This window comes from Rhinichthys klamathensis, unplaced genomic scaffold (assembly GCF_029890125.1).
Source record: "Rhinichthys klamathensis goyatoka isolate OS25496 unplaced genomic scaffold, OSU_Roscu_1.1 h1tg000368l_1, whole genome shotgun sequence".
NCBI lineage: Eukaryota > Metazoa > Chordata > Actinopteri > Cypriniformes > Leuciscidae > Rhinichthys > Rhinichthys klamathensis.
Genome location: NW_026606876.1, coordinates 487,812 through 509,764, shown reverse-complemented (window position 1 = coordinate 509,764; position 21,953 = coordinate 487,812). Strand labels below are relative to the sequence as shown.

The following is a 21,953-nucleotide window of genomic DNA, read 5'->3' as shown; positions in this document are numbered from 1 at the left end:
GAGCCTTTATTCTATATTGTCGAGATGGCTTTATGTGGCATTTTCATATAATTATGCTCTCATAACCAAAGGCATTTATGATGAAAATATAGATAGACACTGAAACCGTTGTATATTACTAGCCCCTAGTGTCCAGATAAAACATCACTCTGTAAAAGAGAATCGAATGAAAGCGAGGCTGTGAAGGATAGACACATCTCTTCAGAGGGTTGTTCTGTTATTTAATGTGTTTTTGGATTTACTGCTATACAAATATCATTACAAGAAGTTTCAGTAGACAAAAAACTTGAGCTGTGGTAAATGATAAGTGATCTAGGAGCTTTCTAGAGCTTTTTACCGCGGATGCCACTGAAAACACGGTCTATCCCTCACAGCAAGGTCTGTGTTTCTATAATTATCAAAGAACTTACATTTTGTTTTCTGTGCATCTAAATGTATTAGCAAATGAAGAAAGGGATTGGACAGAGTTCAAGTTTTTATAATCCTTCATTTATTCACATTTGTTTTTACACCACTGTCCCACTGCAGCTTTGTGCATAGAGTTTATGTTTATTATTACTTCAGTCACAGCTTCATTAGAGATAGTTATAAACTCAATTCAGCTCCAAAATACAGTCAACAAAAACATTATAAAAGACCCTTTTAAGTTTTACTCCCATTTATAAAGACAACGCAGCAAATAAATACTTAATAAAAATGAAAAATAGGTTACGTTTGTTAAATTAGTTCCAATCACAGAAACATTCATTGATGTCATTTCCCTGTATGTAAAAAAAAAAAAAAAAAAAAAAGTAGCGCAACAATCCCATTAGTTATATTACAGTGCTTCAACCTGTAAAAAATAAAAATAAATCAAATAATAGAAAGGTGTCCAACATTGATGTTTATTTTTTGCTATCCCCGTCAAATTCTTTTTAGCCTTCCATCTTTATTCGTTCAGTGTTTTTGCTCCTAGTGCCTAAACTCTACACAAAACAGTCCCAAGCTGTCTTGTCCCACATACTCCTGTCCTTTTGAATCGCTCTGCTCATGGAGTTCGTGTGAAGCCGAAGAGTCCATCACTGTGCGTTACAGTCCATTTACCTGCTGTGAGACTGGCTCCTTTGAGTCCGGAGTCACCCGTGCGCCCCTTATGATGGTCTCAGAGCAGTTCTGCCTCATCGTCCTCGTCCTCAGAGCCGGACGGACCCTGGCGGACCTCCTCGTACCATTTATTAGTGAGCGTCTTCATCTGGATCCGGCCATGCAGAAGATCCTTAGAGAGGGAGGAAGATCAATGGATGACAACAACTTCTTCAAGTAGTAGACTCTTCACATTATTTAAATAATTTGCTAACTTTCAAACAATGACACACATTCAATATTTTAAATGTGTAAATGTGGCTGGCTGGTTGCCAGGATGTTGCTATGCAGGTGCTAAGGTGAAGATCTGAGGCCTGTTTCTGCATGTTCCTCTGCAGTCGCTGGAACGTTTCGGCTTGGTGTTCTGAGTAGTGTATATGCACTGTGGTTGCTTGCGAGCCCCAGGCAAACACTTTTTCTATAAGCCTCATAACTGGAATAATCTGTTAGGAAGGTTATGACCAGTCTAACCTCTTGTGTGAGTCTACGGGTGAAGAAAGGGTTCAGATATTTGGCATCAAGCCACAGGAAACCCTTCAGATCCTGCCTCTGAAAAATCTGAGCTTCATACTCTTCCTCTGTCAGCTCAGACAAATGCTCAGATTCGATGGCGTTGCCCTGAGAGAGAGAGAGAGAGAGAGAGAGAGAGAGAGAGAGAGAGAGAGAGAGAGAGAGAGAGAGAGAGAGAGAGAGAGAGAGAGAGAGAGAGAGAGAGAGAGAGAGAGAGATTGCATTTATGCAATTTACTGAAACCAAACCTGTGAAGGGAGTCCAGAAGATCCCACAGCGTGGGTAACACGTAATTCACATAGTTGTAATTCATAGTTGACTGAAAAGTGTTACAGTAGCTACATGAAAACATCTGTGTATTTGACAAACATTTCATGTAATCCAGTTCATCTGTGAAAAAGTTCATCTGTGACTTCACGTCTGCGTTTTCAACCCCTCCCCCAAATGAAAGTGTGAAATCTGGGTTGTTTTGTGGCCGTCCCCTTGTTTACCCTGCTATAGTGAACCAGCCCCAGCCGCCTGGCTCCATACCCTCTTGGTTAGCTGTCCAGTGTTGAAGAGAGCGAAGCGGGAATCCGTTTAACACACGGATGTTGCTTTGATTCGCTCCACACGCGAGTAACACTGGCTTTGAGTGTCATTGTGTGTCTGGAGCTGCTGTGCTGTCGGCAACTAACAACCAACTCTTGTTTGTAATTACTATTGTGTACTGTACGTTCATTTTTTTGTGTCTTCTGGTCATTCGTTTATCATCTGCGCTTTATTTTTCATGAAGCATTATTCTGTCAACTTCTGCTATGATAAAGAAACATCCTCTCTTGCATTGCGTGCGTAACAGAGTCGCGCTGACGGCTGCTAGTGAATGCGCTGTTGTTAGTGCACTCGACCGGCGTGCGGGGCATCGGGGTTCGAGACCGACTAAGAGCAGGGCTGTTAGGATGGGAGTGTGAGCATTGAAGAGAGGGGTGTGTTTGTTTGGGTGGATTTCAAATATCAACATTTTCCAACAGCACTTCTGAAATACAGCTTACCCCACCGGACGAGCTACAGGACTGTGAAGCTTTGAAGGTGTTGATGGACCCGATCTACTCCATCAATTTTTTCTTAAAGCAGAGGGTCTGTACTTTCTTTGATATATTCATGTTCAGATATTCATACAACAAAATACCCTGAGGACCTTTGTGAAAATGATCCAAAATGCCGGTGGCGGCTGGCAACTTTTTTCAAATGATAAAGATACCATTTGTCTCACCATTTTCTGAGTTTTGCTCAGGTTGATGTCTTTCTTGTTCTTGCGCCGTGACTGGCTCTCCTCGATGTCCATGATGCGGATGAGGGGCATGGTGCCGCCCCCCAGCAGCAGGATGGTGAAGAGGACGATGACTATGGTGGTGGTGCCGATCAGCTGACGCTTCTCTATGGGCTCCAGACCCAGATGAAGACTGAGGGCGTATGGGATCGCACCCCGCAGACCTGACCACACGAGCATGGAAGACACGGGCTTAGACTCAAACCAGTTTTATGACTATATGGAACGATTGTATTTCTAACAATTTACACATTATGGTAAAACTACTGTAACTACTAAAAAAACTCAAATGTAACTTAAAATTGGGAAGAAGGAATAGTGACCAGTTGCTGTCTCTAAAATATCTCTTTGTCTTATACCTTGATATAAAATTTTACTTAAAATTTTACTTGAAAATCCAGCTTTTAAATGTAGTTTATGTGTCTATGTGGTGTTTTTAATATGCTTTAAGACAAATCATGTGTAAATTTATAAGTCGACAGCACTGCTTAAAACTGCAGTGAACCAAAGACAGTCTCAAACACACGGTGTGAAATCGCTGGTGTTTCTGACGTCACAAACGACCTTGTAACCAATCAGATCAACATGTGATCGTCAACCAGTGGATCTCTGAGCTGAGTGAGTGAGTGGAGGCGGGGCTCATCTGCATATTCATAGAGCCGCGTATACTAAATGAGGCAAGGATGTCGAGTTACATTTAAAAACTTTTGGAAAAAACAAGTGGGAAAAAACTTTTAAATATGTAATTTTGGCGATCAAAAATGAGTTTTAAGGAAAAAAATTATTGACCACAGGGGGACTTTAAGATGTTGTTGGATAGAAGATGTTCAATAAAAAAAGTCCATATAATTAACAACTGCTGATTAAAAAAGTGAATGACTTAAGAGGATATAGGTTAAAAATGTGAATGTTTGAAGTATAAGTGTTGCAGGGCTGCAGTTTAAATGCGAAGGTTGAAACAGAAAGAGGTAAACTCACTTCTAACCTTCAGATCACAAAGAAATTCAAATATATCATTTGACTGGGTCTTCTTACCACTGAACCACATGATGAACATCATTTTGGGGGTGATTTTATGATCTCTGAAGAAGTTGAGCATGAAGGAGATGGGGAAGATATTCACAGCCCGACCAACAAGAATCAGAACCTGTGACAGGAAAACACTTCGACTGAACTCTGATGACATAAAAACGTATTAACATTATAATAATAAACCTTTTTCTTTGTTTTTTTACAACTCAGTTTAGATAAGACTCTACAGAACCAGTTACGTATCACGCCTCAGCAAGCATCCATGTGTCATCAGATATTAAAGAGCAGAAAGCAGTAATGCACTGGGGCAAACAGAGATAACAAGCACTTTGAAGGCACATACAATACACCAGATGACAAAAGATAGCTCGAATTTATGAGGGAAACTGAAGATAGACAGGCCCAGGAACGCAAACACGCATGTTTCTGTGGAATACAAACAGAAGAGAAGAGTAAAGGTCATGTTCACAGAAGAACTCCTCTATGAAGCGCTCTGTTTGAGAAAGGCGTGTGAGGAACTGACCGCACATGAAGGCCACGGTTCGAAGAGTCTGTTGCATGAGAATCTGGGTGACTGGCGACAGGTTATGATGAGTGTAATGAGACATGACAATTCCTGAGAACAGAATGGCCATGATACCTAAAAGCAGAAAGACATCAATTCTAATGGATTTTGATACTGAAATCACAACACATTTGATATGGATGTGCTTTTAAGCTCACCAGAGAGTTTGATGCCCTCAGCAAGACCGTACGGCAGATATGCAAATATGATCATCATCCCAAACTCCAGAGACGGAGTCTTCCTCAGGTCGAAGTGCTTCAGAGACTGCAAACTCTCATTCAGAAAAATAATCTCACAGGACTTCAGTAGAGTTCTTAAAATAAACAACTATGTATAAACAATATAACATTAAAAATGTACATTAATTGGCCCACATACAAGCAAATAAATGTAATATTATAATAAAAAAAAAAAATCTAATATAGGATATTATTCACTATATGTTTAGCACTCCAAGCATCTATGTACTACTGACCGACTAAATACAAACATACTAATAGTGTTTATTCTGATCACTTTTCCCGATTATTTTCACCAACTTTCAGATATAATAAATAAACAATGAATACAAATATTATAAGCATTATATAATAAAAACAAATTATGTTTATTAATACAATTTTATTAATGATACATGTATTTATTCAACTAATTAATAAAAAACACTGTCTACTCATTAATACAAAAAATAAAATAAAGTGCCCCTATTATGTTTTTTTCTAATATTATCTTTCATGCGGTGTGTAATAGAGCTGTTTGTGAATGTAAAAGGTCTGCAAAGTTTCAAAGACCAAAGTGCTTGACAAATAAAGTTATCGTCTCCTAAAAGAAAGAATCGATTGTGAACTGCCGAAACAAGTCGTCAACAATTCCATCTCACTTCCTGTTACATACCTACGTTACAATGAAACAAATTGGCATAATGCCAGCCTATGTTCTTCATTGGCTGCCCACAAAAGAATGTCTACTTTGCCCTGCCCTCAAACAGATGCAGTTGTAGCTGAGACTGGAAGAGTTTGGTTCGTGTAGTCGACATGTCGAGAAGACGCTGTTTTCTGCACTGCAAAGGATAAGGACTCACACTAAAATTGATACGGTAAAACTGATGCCATCGTTAAGGTTTATATCCCTATGCAAGCTCTGAGGAAGCCTCTGGAGCTGAAATTCTGATAAGGTAATGAATACTTGGTTTCTGACACGCGGTGTAAGTAGTAGACCAATCACAGCAGACTGGGCCATCTGACCAATCAGAGCAGAGTAGACCAATCACAGCAGACTGGGCCATCTGACCAATCAGAGCAGAGTAGACCAATCACAGCAGACTGGGCCATCTGACCAATCAGAGCAGAGTAGACCAATCACAGCAGACCGGGCCATCTGACCAATCAGAGCAGAGTAGACAAATCACAACAGACCGGGCCATCTGACCAATCAGAGCAGAGTAGACCAATCACAACAGACCGGGCCATCTGACCAATCAGAGCAGAGTAGACCAATCACAGCAGACTGGGTCATCTGACCAATCAGAGTAGAGTAGACCAATCACAACAGACCGGGTCATCTGACCAATCAGAGCAGAGTAGACCAATCACAGCAGACTGGGTAATCTGACCAATCAGAGCAGAGTAGACCAATCACAGCAGACTGGGCCATCTGACCAATCAGAGCAGAGTAGACCAATCACAGCAGACTGGGCCATCTGACCAATCAGAGCAGAGTAGACCAATCACAAAGGACCGGGCCATCTCACCAATCAGAGCAGAGTAGACCAATCACAGCAGACTGGGTCATCTGACCAATCAGAGCAGAGTAGACCAATCACACCAGACTGTGTCATCTGACCAATCAGAGCAGAGTAGACCAATCACACCAGACTGGGTCATCTGACCAATCAGAGCAGAGTAGACCAATCACAACGGACCGGGCCATCTGACCAATCAGAGCAGAGTAGACCAATCACAGCAGACTGGGTCATCTGACCAATCAGAGTAGAGTAGACCAATCACAACAGACTGGGCCATCTGACCAATCAGAGCAGAGTAGACCAATCACACCAGACTGGGCCATCTGACCAATCAGAGCAGAGTAGACCAATCACAGCAGACTGGGCCATCTGACCAATCAGAGTAGAGTAGACCAATCACACCAGACTGGGCCATCTGACCAATCAGAGCAGAGTAGACCAATCACAACAGACTGGGCCATCTGACCAATCAGAGCAGAGAAGACCAATCACAACAGACTGGGTCATCTGACCAATCAGAGCAGAGAAGACCAATCACACCAGACTGGGCCATCTGACCAATCAGAGCAGAGTAGACCAATCACACCAGACTGTGTCATCTGACCAATCAGAGCAGAGTAGACCACTCACAACAGACCGGGTCATCTGACCAATCAGAGCAGAGTAGACCAATCACAGCAGACTGGGCCATCTGACCAATCAGAGTAGAGTAGACCAATCACACCAGACTGTGTCATCTGACCAATCAGAGCAGAGTAGACCAATCACAACAGACCGGGCCATCTGACCAATCAGAGCAGAGCAGGCTCGCGGAAAGGAGTGGTTTAGAGCAACTCATGATTCGTCGAACAAACCATTTTCAGACACTTTGAGTAATGAGGGGGGTGTGCAATGTATATTGTTAGAAACTAGTTTTTTTCTCTTATTTTTATTACCTTGGATGCATGTAAACCTATTGTAGGAGACTCCAAAACAACATTAGGAACATTTAAAATAGCATAACAGGGGCACTTTAACACACAAACTCACAAGGATACAATAGCAGAGATGAGACCAGTGAGTGTGCCCAAGGCAGCCGACCCAAAGAACATCTTCAGGAAGTAGCCGAGCGCCTGCATGAAGGTTTCCCAGCCCGTCGAGACATCTGAACCAGCAAAGCCCTCCGCGGTGCTGAAATACCAACAACAACACACACATCAATGCTTTTTCTACAATCTACAAAAAGAGCTAAGGTTAGAAACCCTTATGTCCATTAATGAATTTAAAACTACTGTAAAGAGTGTTGTGATGGAGACATGTTCTTGTTTTTCTTAAGAGTCTCATTGTGTTCTTTTTGTACTACTTTTATCATGAAAATGTAATTTGGTGTTTGTTATGTATGCATTTGTTGTGATTTGGCAGCTACCTTGGCCAGGTCTCTCTTGTAAAAGAGATTCTGGATCTCAATGGGACCTCCTGGTTAAATAAAGGTATAATAATCAAGGACTGCTCACATCTGCGAACTCAATAAAGAGTAAAACTCAAACCAGAATTTGACTGCAATGTGTTCGATGTTTAAAATCAAGGTCTGCATCATGTACATCCAATACAATATTTAGTATTTGCAAAGTACTAGAAAAATAACTAGGATTTTTGTAATAAATCATGTGTATCTTATCTGATTATTTCTGTTCATCATGCCCACTGATCTCCTAGCCTTAAACAAATAGCTTCAATTTGGTCAGCAGGGGGCAGTAAAGTCACATTCAGATCCCTTATTTATTGAACAGTTAGTGGCCATACATGATTTCCGGCCTAGAAATATTGACATCTTCACCCATTATTGAAATATTATTTTAAAAAATGTATAAAGATGTTGTCAGCATTGCATAGTTGTGCTTGGAGTCAATTGTTTTATTTGTGATAACACAATGAAACATGCCAACATCATTTTTGGCCAGGCTGTCATACAAAGAAATTACGAACACATGCAAACACAAGAGAGAACCAAAGCAAAATTAATAACTGATTATGATGTAGTCAATGTATGCTTTTTACTGTGCTTTTTACTTGGGGTTGGTAAAATAAAATCTGTAGTTGTAGTTTGCCCTTTTTTTAACCAAACAATTTTGTCAGATAAATATCTTAACCAGGTTTAGTATTTTACTACACAAAAACTTGAACACTAAAGTGATTCAGTGACTGAGCCACAGATGAGCTGTTAACACTTAACAAACTGTTGCATGTAGGCTACCTGAGCATCCGAAAACAAATGGATTAAAAGTGATGTGTGCATGCTTTCATTCAGTTGTCTCTGCTCATTTAACTGATAGGTGAACATATTTTAACATCAAAACATATGGTGGGCAGGTTTATTTTTGGTGTTTGATAACTAACTTGATATTATGAGCTAGCCCAGTGGCTTCCAAACTTTTTCAAACTTTTGGAGTTTTGTGTGCCTCCTCTTTTTTTTTGGAGGCACACAACGCCCTCGAATGAACCTCGTTGGTTCTTGCAGAAGCTCAAACGTGCTGGGTAACACACAAGAATGAGGTTTTAAGGGGTGGTAATATTATAATAAGATCTTTTTTTAGAAAGAAATGATATCTGCAAGGATTTTCAGTCTGGATTTAGACCGTACCATAGTACCGAGACAGCTCTCATTAGAGTCACAAATGATTTGCTCCTATCATCCGATCGTGGTTGTATCTCTCTATTAGTGTTACTCGATCTTAGTGCTGCTTTTGAAACTATTGACCACAATATTATTTTAAATAGACTTGAAAATGATGTTGGCATTAGTGGAGTTGCACTAGCATGGTTTAAATCATACTTATCTGACCGTTATCAGTTTGTTGCAGTAAATGAAGAGATGTCTTATCGATCACAAGTTCAGTATGGCGTACCACAAGGCTCAGTACTAGGACCGCTGCTGTTCACTCTGTACATGCTACCATTAGGAGATATCATTAGGAAACATGGCATTAGTTTTCACTGTTATGCTGATGATACTCAGCTCTATATTTCTTCACACCCCGACGAAATAAACTAATTCACAAAAATAACGGAATTGATAGCTGATATAAAAAACTGGATGACTAGTAAATTCCTACTGCTTAACTCTGAAAAAACAGAGATTCTAATTATTGAACCAAAAATCTCTAAAATACTGAAATATACTGTCTAACACTTGATGGCTGCTCTGTCAAATCTTCGTCGTCGGTTAGGAACCTGGGTGTGCTCTTTGATACCAATCTTTCTTTTGAAAATCACGTTTCTAGTCGCTGTAAAACCGCATTCTTTCATCTTAAAAAATATATCTAAATTGCGACATACGCTTTCAATGAAAAATGCGGAACAATTAGTTAATGCGTTCATGACCTCAAGGCTAGATTATTGTAATGCTAATGCTACTGACTGATTGCCCTGCACGCTTAATAAACAAACTACAGCTTTATTTAGAAGCAGACACACCCTGTCAGTTCAAAGCTAGACGAAAAACACATCTCTTTGACCTAGCATACACACAACACACTATAGACTTCTTCTATTATTCAATGTTAGGCTGCATAGATTAGGTCAGCCAGAACCGGGAACACTTTCCATAAATCCTGATGTACTCGTTACGTCATAAGAAGAATGGCATCTACGCTAATATTAGTCTCTCTGTTTATCCCGAGGTTTACCGCAGTCCGGCGGATCCAGGCCGTATCCAGATCTGATGAAGGACCTGCGCCTGACACGACGACAACGCAGTCCTGAAGTGTCACTAGTCTCTCCCTGTGAAGGCCTCCTTCCCTTCACCTCTGTACAGATAATCGTTGTCAAAATGATTCCAGTTCACATGGATACGCAGAAGCGACTAAAAATTCTGTATTATGCAGGCCAGACCAGTAATTTGGTGAGGTAAATTTGTAAAGAAAGACCTTTACGCGCCTGCGCACATATATATTCAAACACGCATAGGCCCACCTATAGACTAAACACATTAAATGCATGTGCAAAACTCACACCTTGTTGGAACCTATTTCAATGTTTGCGTTCTGGAGCCACCAAACACTGTTGTTGTGCAAATGAACGTCCAGAACACGTTAAAAGTTTTCAGTTTTCATTTAAAACGGTGTTGTTTATTAACTAATACAATGGAAGTGAATCAATCAAAACTAACTTTAGCTGGACAATAACTTTATTCTAGAGCTGCTGTAAAGCCAACACAATCTCTGTTACTGTAATTTCCTATTATCACTGTAAAGCAGCTTTGGAACAATCTATATTCTTAAAAGCGCTATATAAATGAAGGTGACTTGACTTTATTTTGATGCTCCCCAACAGACATTCTGCTGACTAAAAGTAACTTTGCAACTGCATGTCAACTTATTCTACTGACACCTATCCCTAACCTACCAGTCTACTACAGTATACCACTGTATATGTGAACCTGGTTTTATTTAGAAGAATGTATTTTTGTGCGCAGAGAACCATTACAAAGGAACATTAGCCAGGACATGACAGCTTTGCACCTGTAAAACTCCACCCAGAGAAGATTTACTGCTTTCTAGGAAACACACAAACAGCTGAAACACAGCAACTCCGCAGACTCGTCAATTATGGAGGAGATCCTTTTACCACCCTACACCCCAGAGACAGTCGTAGTACACACTCACAGTGAGCACAAAAAAACCTTAACAGGAGATATGATGGAACAAGAGAAGAGACAAGAAATGACAAGAGATAACAAACGAGACAAAAGATGAGAGGAGACGGACTAGCAAGAGACAAGATGAAATGAGAAAAGAGGATTAGACAGTATAAGAGAGACAGGGGACAAGATGAGACAAGAAAAGAGAAGACAAACTATGAGATGAGAAGAGACAAGATGAGACAAGTAAAGTTAAATAAGAGACTGTATGAGAAGAGAAAAAAGAGAAAGGAGATGAGAAATTAGAATAAAAATATACGTGGAGATATGAGAGAGAAGGGGCAATTTGAGACAAACTAGGGGATGAGAAAATACGCTATATGTAATAACAGACACAAAAGACGAGATGAGGAAAAATTTGAAAAAGAAGAGATGAGAAGAGACGGGATGAGAGAGACAAGAGAAGAGAAGAAGAAACGTCAAGAAGTGACTACAAGAGAAGACACAAGACAAGAATGGAAAAGACGAGGAGAATAAACAAAAAGAGGTGAAAATAGAAGAGACAAGAAGAGAAAAGAAAACAGATGATTTGAAAAGAGAAAAGATAAGAGATGAGACAAGAGATGAGAAGACAAACTATGAAATGAGAAGAGACAAAAGGGCCAAGATAAGACAAAAGTCAAGCAAATAAGAGATGAGAAGAGATGAGAAACATGACACGCAAAAGAGACAAGAGATGAACAGAAGAGAAAATAGAAAAAATGATTTGAAAAGAAGAGACCAAAGAGATGAAGCTAGATGACATGAGACGAGATAAAGTATGTGCTGCAGAAGTCCACACGTCGCACCCTTCATGTTTAACGTGTTTGCAACGTCATGTCATCAAGATAGTTCTGTCACATTCATTCTGTGTGAATCTTCAAAAACACAAAGTCCCATCGAACATGTAAAAGCATTTAAAAGACGTCACATGGCCATGACCTCCTCACACATTACATCTCCCCATGAGGTCAACAGTTAATGATGAGGTTTTGACTTCTAATCTCTGATATTCCATTAGAATCAGCAGTTTCTACATAAACGCACAAAGACACAATTGTGTTGCTAAAACAAAACCAGCATGACTGCGTGTAATTGCCTAGTGGACTGACATTATAATCATTAATCATGTATGCGGAACTATATGTGCACAAAAATAAAATGGCTATTTCAAACGTTGCCTAATGTGACGCTGTATGAGAGATACATGTAAACATGCTTATGAGCCGGTTATAAAGATAGAAGCGCTCATGTTATACATGGATCTGATCTTGTCGTGCTCAGCAAATTCAGGATTTGCCCGGCCACCCTGACCCAAATCCACAGTTGTAATCTCCCATCATTCAAGAGCTGGAGGGAAAGGTGGTGAAAGATGAGTCACATTACTGCACTTTATTATAGGCTCCATATTTCCTGGAACTCATTAAATGAGCTCGATTTGTCCAATCACAAAGACAAAAGTTGATCACTAAAGGGTGTTCAGTTTCATATAATAGTCAGTTCTGGTAACTTCTTACAATGTGGCACGTAAGTGGATCTAACGGCTAATTTAAGATCAGGGCTTTTAAATAATTGACGAGACAAGACCTCCACAATAGAGAAGTGCTAAATGACTAAGCAGAAAGGAAGGTTAAAGCCCTTGAAATGTCATAAATTCTGTTTTTATCGTCTATTTTTTCTCTGAATTCCACTTTCTAATGTTAGTTAAGGCTTATTAAAACAGAAATATTTTTTATAATCATTTTCCACGTAAACACAAATTTCCTTGACTTTTTTAAAAAATATTTGATTAATTTCAATGATTTTCCAGGCAGGATTAGATCTGCATACAGTACAAAACAGCAATATCCTGTTTTTCATGATGTGCCACCTTTAAATAAGAGTATCTCCTGATCTGAGAAGAGAGTGTGTTCCTGCTGATGCAGCTGGAAAAGCTGAAGCGGACTAAAGCAACACCCATTCATTTATATCCACCTCATGGCCAAGGGTATATGGACACCTCCTTCTAATGAATGGGTTTGGCTGTTCCAGTAATTCTAGTGAAGACAAACGTAGCATTAGCACCACACAATGCCATTCTAGAGAACTATCATCAACTCAATGTGGCATTCCAGAAAAAGGTTATACGGGGATAAAGTCCATCAGTCCTAGTTGATTATAAAATCTGCATGTATATACTGCGCAAAAGTCATTTATCATATTGAGCCTGCACAACACGCTAGTAACTCGCTAGCCTGTTAACCTGTGCCTGTGTTCTTTATTTATTTTTTCTCTCGCGCCTTTTACGAATCCATCAAATAACTGTGGTAAGTATAGCACCAGTCAACAAACACGGTAAGCAATGTCTTCTCCTGTTATTGTCACTTGCACTTCATGTATAGTATAGCCTTCTCTGTCAGCGCAGAGGGCTTCACATGTGATAAATGCAGGGAGACAGTCAGGCTGATGGAGAAGATTTCAGAACTAGAGACACGCATCCAAACTTTAATCGAGGATAGTAAGAGTGCAAGGGATGCGACTAGCATAGTGAACTCTGTACATTGTTCGGTTCCGGCTGTAGAGCCAGTGCAGCAGGGCAACTGGGTGACTGTGAGACGCTGTAGTCGCGGGACAAAACACCGCTCTTCCGTTCTGATTACAACATTAAACCGGTTCTCCCCACTCAGTGAAACACCCACTGAGAATCCTGTTGAATGTGCCCTAGTTATTGGTGATTCGATCACACGGAAAGTGAACATAGAGACACCAGCCTCCATAGTCACATGTTTGCCAGAAGCCAGAGCGCCTGACATCAAAGCAAACTTAAAAGTGCTGGCTAATGCTAATCGTAAATTCTCTAAGATCATTATTCATGTCGGCACTAATGATGTTCGACTCCGCCAGTCGGACATCCATAAAATTAACATTAAAGAGGTGTGTGAACTCGCAAGTACGATGTCAGGTACTGTAATTTGCTCTGGCCCCCTTCCTGTTCGCAGGAGTGATGAGATAGTTAGTATAGTTAGCCAGCCATTGAGTTAGCCAATCGCCTCACTCAATGGCTGGCTGTCGAAGTGGTGTCCGCAGAATAACATAGAATTCATAGACAATTGGAAAAGTTTTTGGGGCAAGCCTGACCTCTTGAAAAGAGATGAAATTCATCCCTCCTGGGCTGGTGCTGCTCTTCTCTCTAGTAATATGGCACATAGTCTTAGAGCTCAAACATGACAATCTGGGGCTCAGGTCAGGAAGCAGACAGACTGGCTAAACCGACCGTCTGCCAGCTGTCTCACGTCACTGAGGTCAGATAAATCCCATCACATAGAGGCTCTTTCACTTAGATATCATCACATAGAGACTGTGTCTGTTCCCAGAACTAGGAAATACAAAAAACTCCCAAACCCATTTAAAGCTGCAGTCGGCAAGTCTGGCAGATTGAGTGGATTTAGGAACATTTTGAATGTTTACAACTCTCATGCCCCTCCCCCACTATCAACGGACACCCTCCCACCGAGTTCATGCTCGTCAGTGCGTGTGCACCAGATTTTCAGTGAACGCGCCCGTCTCATCAGGATCCATCAACACCATGGAGTATTTGGAGGTATGCTGCCCCGGCTAATCAACCGATAGATTGCAATTGCTAACGTCATTTATACTCTAAATGAGCTTACTTGATTTTCCGCCATCACTCTTTGTTACTGCGCGAACTTCCGCGAACTTCAGGCGTGTGCATGTGATTGTAACGTGCGCGAGGGGTGGCGTGTGCCCGATCTGTGATTGACAGTCAGATCTCACACCCCCCTGCGCTGATTGGACATGATGAACCGGGAGCTGTGGATTTTTGCTAAACAAATAACACGCTCCAGGTGGAGTTAGAAGCTCGGGTTTTTTTCTAAAACCACTTTATTTATGTTGTTCTGTCAGATTATAGTGTCGATTTCACTGAATATGATCAAAAAAATGTTGCCGACGGCAGCTTTAAGGGTAAAAATTTGATTGATGTTCAACAAATAAAAAACAAATATAATGCAGATGAACAAATGATAAAGCTCGGGTTGCTGAATATATAATTCATTTGAAGTGATGGTGCTTTCTGTAACGTTATGTAGCGCAAGTGACAAATCCTGTTTGAGATTTGTGCTGGCTACTGTATACAGGCCATTAGGGCACAATTGAGATTTTATCAAAGAATTTGCTGACTTTCTATCAGAGTTAGTACTGGCTGCATATAAAGTACTAATTGTTGGTGATTTTAATATACATGTAGATAACGAAAAATACGCATTTGGATTGGCCTTTAAAGACATTGACAAAGGCGATGACATCTCAGATCATTATTTAATCTCATGTATACTTAATTTAGCCAAGGTTGCAAAGCCGACTCTGTGTTATAAATATGGTAGAAATATCACTTCTGCCACTAAAGATTGCTTTATAAATAATAGATAATATTAGAGAGAAAATTATAACTATGCAACCGTCTACAACAGTATTGCATCAGACAGTGCATTCTAGTCTCCCTGAGGTAAAATTGTATTCATTCATTACTATAGGAGAGGAAGAATTTTCTAAACTTGTTAAATCATCTAAATTAACAACATGTATGTTAGACCTTATACCGACTAAGCTACTGAAAGAGATGTTTCCAGAGGTCATAAATCCTCTTCTCAATATCATTAATTCATCTTTGTCACTAGGATATGTACCGAAAACTTTTAAGCTGGCTGTAATTAAACCTCTTATTAAAAAAACGCAACTTGTTCTTACAGAATTGGTCAATTACAGGCCGATCTCGTATCTACATTTTCTGTCAAAATTACTAGAAAAGGCAGTATCCTCACAACTATATTCCTTTCTTGAAAGAAATGATATCTGCGAGGATTTCCAGTCAGGATTCAAACCGTACCATAGTACCGAGACAGCTCTCATTAGAGTTACAAATGATTTTCTCTTATCATCCAATCGTGGTTGTATCTCTCTATTAGTGCTACTCGATCTTAGTGCTGCATTTGACTCCATCGACCACAATATTATTTTAAATAGACTTGAAAATGATGTTGGCATTAGTGGAATTGCATTAGCATGGTTCAAATCATACTTATCTGACCGTTATCAGTTTGTTGCAGTAAATGAAGAGATGTCTTATCGATCACAAGTTCAGTATGGTGTACCACAAGGCTCAGTACTAGGACCGCTGCTGTTCACTCTGTACATGCTACCATTAGGAGATATCATTAGGAAGCATGGCATTAGTTTTCACTGTTATGCCGATGATACTCAGCTCTATATTTCTTAGCGCCCGACGAAACTTACCAATTCACAAAATTAACGGAATGCATAGCTGATATAAAAAACTGGATGACTAGTAATTTCCTACTACTTAACTCTGAAAAAACAGAGATTCTAATTATTGGACAAAAAACTTCCTCACGTAATAACCTAGAATACTGTCTAACACTTGATGGCTGCTCTGTCAAGTCTTCGTCGTCGGTTAGGAACCTTTGATAATAATAATAATAATAATAATAATAATAATAATACATTTTATTTATATTGCGCTTTTCTTGTACCCAAAGCGCTACAAGTACAGTACAAAAGTAAATACATTAATAAAAAAAAAGAGTTATAATACAATATGCATCCAGTGTCACCAATTAAGACACAAACACCTTCTTAAAAAAGATGGGGTTTTAACTGTTTCTTAAAACTCGTTAATGTTGTAGCATTCCTAACAGTTAAAGGCAGTACATTCCACAACCTGGGGGCTGCCACAGAGAAAGCTCTTTCACCCATTGTTTTCAGTCTGCAAGAAGGCTGTTTAAGTAGAAAAGAGTTGGCGGAGCGGAGAGATCGAGAGGGCATATATTCACCTACCTGTAATGGCAAAAAATATGTAATATTCTGTAATAACCTGTAATATTCAGCTACCTGTAATGGCAAAAATTTTTATTTAGACATTGAAAATAATGTACTGTCTCCATCACCTCAAGTTCGCAACCTTGGTGTAATTTTTGATTCTCACTTAACACTTGAAGCCCATATCAAGAGCACTTCAAAATCTGCATTCTTCCATTTAAGGAATATTGCCAGGATTAGGCCTTTTCTTTCATTACCTGATGCTGAGAGGCTTGTCCATGCACTTGTGACCTCTAGGCTTGATTATTGTAATGCCCTTTATCTTGGCCTACCTGCAAAGTCCATTAAGCGACTGCAACACATACAGAACTCAGCTGCACGTGTTCTTACACATACTCCTTTTCGTCAGCATATCTCTAGTGTGCTTAGGAACCTGCATTGGCTTCCGGTACATCCCTGTATTGATTTTAAAACTCTTATTTTAACATATAAAGCTGTACATGGAACTGCACCATCATATATATGTGATTTAATTACGCCATGTATGCCCTCTCGATCTCTCCGCTCCGCCAACTCTTTTCTACTTAAACAGCCTTCCTGCAGACTGAAAACGATGGGTGAAAGAGCTTTTTCTGTGGCAGCCCCCAGGTTGTGGAATGCACTTCCTTTAACGGTTAGGAATGCTACTACATTAACGAGTTTTAAAAAACTGTTAAAAACCCATCTTTTTTAAGAAGGTGTTTGTGTCTTAATTGGTGTATGTTAATGTATCTTATTTTTTTTTAATGTATTTATTTTTGTACTGTACTTGTAGCGCTTTGGGTACAAGAAAAGCGCAATATAAATAAAATTGATTATTTTTATTATTATTATATACTAGTGCAAAATGCCCGTGTAAAATAATTTTTTTGTGTGTGTTTTTAGCAAATGTTGGTTTGGTGTGTTTGAGTGCTCATTGTTACAATTACACAGCAAAAGTTCAATGACATTTTTATTTGTGCATGGTAGAAAGCATACTGATACTGACATAATGATGCATTGGAGGATATATTTAGAGTGGATACAGATACATGCCCGTGAAAGATAGCGATAATGTTAAGCATGACAGTAATATATTTACATGGCCGTGAAAGATAGCGAAAATGTTAAGCGCACCAGAATTAAATAATATATTAAGAAGTAAAAACAGCTACGCTGTTGACTTCTTAATATCTATTTATAGATAGATAGATATTAAGAAGTAAACAGCGTAGGTTTAAAGAAACATATTAAACTTTTACGCAGTTAATCTGTTTTGCAGTTCCTGCCTCTGTTGTTTTCGGTTGCAAATTGCTGTTCACAGGCTTGCAGTGCTTTTGGCCGCATTTGTGCGCAAAAGCCGTGCCAAAAGTATAAGCGCGGAAAAATGAAAGTTTGAAGAATACAGATCCTATTTATTTTGCGGGCGATTTACACCTTTACAAATATTCTCTTGCACATGCAAATTTAATTTACGCTTGCAATCTTATGTACGCTTTCACAAATCTTACCCTGTGCATGCGATTCTTGATGTCATCATTTTACCTTCATAGATTTGCTGTCACACGATCGGTAAGAGGATTACTATACTCGTTAAGCTTGTTAAAGCCTGTTATATACTGTTGAATAGGCAGGGCAACTATTTACCATAGCATATTAAACATCACATAGTTAACATATACATGCTAACTTCAGCGCGCATGACACATAACGTTAATAGCATTTACTACAAATGATGGCCGTGAAAGAGACTGCGAACGCATTAAATATAATATTAAGAAGTAAACAGCGTAGCTGACTTGCAGATTCAGTTAACAAATGAATAAGCGCGACGATTCAGGGAGCAAATCTGCTTTCTTCGTCCCTCTGTCTCTGGTCCTGCGCTGTGCTCACTCAGTGTGCGGTGTGAGAGGGGGAGTGGCCAGCGGCTAGAGCGGCAAAAACCAATGTGTGCTTCTTTTAGCGATATATTTAGCGATATCTTTTGCATTTCTAATCCAAACAACGTCAAACTCGGCACTGCACTTACTCGGGCCCGTAGCAAGACACCTGTCAAGTTTGAGATCCATCGGACTAACGGTTCGAGAGATATGCGATTAACAGACAGACACACACACACACAGACAGACAGACGTTCCTGTAATTTATAGATAGATGGCGTAATTAAAGCACATATATATGATGGTGCAGTTGGTTGATAGCAATCTTTCATTTGAAAGTCACGTTTCTAGCATCTGTAAAACCGCATTCTTCCATCTTAAACATATATCTAAATTACAACATATGTTCTCAATGAAAAATGCAGAACAGTTAGTTCATGCGTTCATGACATCAAGGCTAGAATATTGTAATGCTCTTATGGGTGGTTGCCCTGCACGCTTAATAAACAAACTACAGCTGGTCCAAAACGCAGCAGCTCGAGTTCTTACCAGAACCAGGAAATATGACCATATTAGCCCGGTTCTGTCAACACTGCATTGGCTCCCTATTAAACATGGTATACATTTTAAAATATTGCTGACTACCTACAAAGCACTAAATGGTTTAGCTCCCCAGTACGTGAGCGAGCTCTTAACGCATTATAGTCTTTCACGTCTATTGCGATCTCAAAATTCCGGCCAGTTGATAATACCTAGAATATCTAAATCGACTGCTGGCGGGAGATCCTTTTCCTATTTATCACCAAAACTCTGGAACAGTCTTCCTACCATTGTCCGGGAAGCAGAAACACTGTCAGTTTAAATCTAGACTAAAAACACATCTCTTTTACCTGGCATTCACATAGAACATTATACATTTCTATTATTCAAATCAGTTAAATGATTATTAGGCTGCATAGATTAGGTCAGCCGGAACCGGGAACACTTCCTATAACACCTGATGTACTCGCTACATCATAAGAAGAATGGCATCTACGCTAATGTTAGTCTTTCCATTTATTCCGAGGTTTACTGAAGTCAGCCTGATCCGGACCGTATCCAGATCAGATGGTGAACCTGCGCCTGGACACGACCAGATGGAACTGGATAATTATTGTGAATGTTCTGATCCAATCTGACTTCTGACCTGTAATGTTGCCTGAATTATAATCACACACTGTTCGTTCGACTGAGTCTGGTTTCTCTCAAGGTTTTTTTCTCCATTCTGTCACTGATGGAGTTTTGGTTCCTTGCCAACGTTGCCTTGGCTTTTGGCTTGCTTAGTTGGGGACATTTAATAGTCAACAATATTATTGATCTGCCTTACTTAAGGTGGACGATGACGCAATTTTCCTCTAGAAACAAACTTCTTGTATTATTTTCTTGTTATCACTGTGAAGCTGCTTTGATACAATCTGTATTGTAAAAAGCGCTATATAAAAAAAGGTGACTTGAAAGCACACCTTTATGTGGTCATAAATCATGGGACGTGGAAGCAGAAAACGAGCGGAAGGCAGAAACACTCAGAATGAGGATGTCTGCAGGCCACACAGCCAACGGCAGCTTGGCCACAGACTACAACAGAAAAATGCCTGACACACTTGCACGCAAACCTGCACAGAAACAACGTGTGACCAGTTTATGTACGAGAAAAAAGAGACTGCAACCAACTGCTGTCACACAACATTTTCTCCTAAATCAAAGCTCAAGCACAGTGTCTGTGAACCTCTCTTGAGAAGCTGTGAATGTAGTTCTCTTTTGCTTTTTGAAGAATTGTACCACTTGGCCAATGATAGTAGTGCTGGTTTTAGACCAGCTGGTGCAGAGCTAATCTTTCTGCCCACAGGGGGAAACATGTCGAACGGGGCTGAGATTGTGCTTAGGTTTCAGTACCAGTTGGTGTAAAATGACAGACAAAGAGTTATGATGATTCAGTGAGGCGTACTTTGTTAATACAATGGAGACGGCGTCGTTTAGGATGCTCTCCCCGAACACCAGCATATTGAGCACTGGATCCACATTCAGAGCATTAAAGATGGCGATAGTGGCGACTGGATCCACAGCGGAGATCAGAGAACCAAACGCAAAACTAGAGAGAAGAACAACAGAGGAAAACCATGAAGACATGAATGTACACGCCAAAGCCTTTGCTCAATGGTTTTGGAGGTTTTTCTCACCTGTCTGTCATTGTCATCTTGTAAATAACATCAGCCTATTCAAGAAACACATCCAAACATAACAGTCATAATCATGGAGAAATCATGGCAAAAGAAGCGGTTAAGGTGTGCCAACTAGTCTAACTAGATAAACCACTTACTGAACCTATGATCACTTACAGTATAGGTCTGCTTACATGGAAACTGTTGATGTCTATTAAAACAGAAAGAAAATACCTGTCCCAGGAAATAGATCCCCCCTCCCACGATGAAGGCTGAAATCGCTGTTCCGAAGACGGCGAATAATGTGATTGAGCCGATGTTTTGGAAAAAATTACCCTGTGGAATAAAAACTTGTTTGTTTATATTCCATTTATAGACCTTTATAACAGTCTCTGAATCCAGACTCAAAAGTTGACGGCTTGAGGACAACCAGTAATAACATTCATAAAAAAGGTTTGCTACTCTATACAACTTGTAATATTTATTATTATTATTATTATTAAAGCAATAAACAGTCTGCATCACATGACTTAGTGTTTCATTCAAACTTCTCTTTTTGACTTTCGGTCTCACCGTTACAATATATCATTTGTAAGGCCAAGTCTTCACACGCATGGCTAAAGGCAGTTTCACAAAGCTTAAATACACTAAACATGCAGTAAAATTCATTAACTGCTCTGAGCCATTCGGTTCACTCAGTGGAGGACTCAATCTAACTAGTAACTACTGATCTTTTAGACAGATTCGGGTGCTTAAAGCACAGTGCTGACATATTTTACAACAACTTATTCATGGCTCTTTTTTTATTTTATTTAAATGAATAATATCACAGTAATATTTACCTTATGTAATGAGTATCCTGACTCAAAAATGATTGGCGGTAAAAGTAATAGGAAGAACATATTGGGACGAAACATCTCCTCTTCCTGTGACAGAAAAAAAGAAAGAAAAGAAAGAAAGAAAGATGTATACTTGAAAATGTACATTTACATTAATGCATTTGGCATTTTAAATGCATTAATGTAAATGTACATTTTCAAGTATACATCTTGAAATTGGCATTTCTGTGCATGCATTTTAGCA

The 21,953-nt window shown here is 39.6% G+C and overlaps 1 protein-coding gene across 1 annotated transcript in view; it reads right to left on the bottom strand.

The window, feature by feature from the left end:
- Positions 1-831: 831 nt before the first annotated feature.
- slc9a8 (solute carrier family 9 member 8) overlaps positions 832-21,953 on the bottom strand; it is a 40,741-nt gene continuing 19,619 nt past the window's right edge. Inside the window, exons 5-16 of the mRNA XM_056233326.1 lie at positions 21,713-21,796; positions 21,105-21,206; positions 20,889-20,923; positions 20,657-20,800; positions 7,320-7,452; positions 4,697-4,802; positions 4,497-4,613; positions 4,317-4,399; positions 3,977-4,088; positions 2,885-3,105; positions 1,594-1,740; positions 832-1,255 (exon numbers count right to left, since the gene is read on the bottom strand). Coding sequence (XP_056089301.1) covers positions 1,142-1,255; positions 1,594-1,740; positions 2,885-3,105; positions 3,977-4,088; positions 4,317-4,399; positions 4,497-4,613; positions 4,697-4,802; positions 7,320-7,452; positions 20,657-20,800; positions 20,889-20,923; positions 21,105-21,206; positions 21,713-21,796 — 1,398 coding nt within the window. The 3' untranslated portion in view covers positions 832-1,141. The remainder of the gene's footprint in view (positions 1,256-1,593; positions 1,741-2,884; positions 3,106-3,976; positions 4,089-4,316; positions 4,400-4,496; positions 4,614-4,696; positions 4,803-7,319; positions 7,453-20,656; positions 20,801-20,888; positions 20,924-21,104; positions 21,207-21,712; positions 21,797-21,953) is intronic.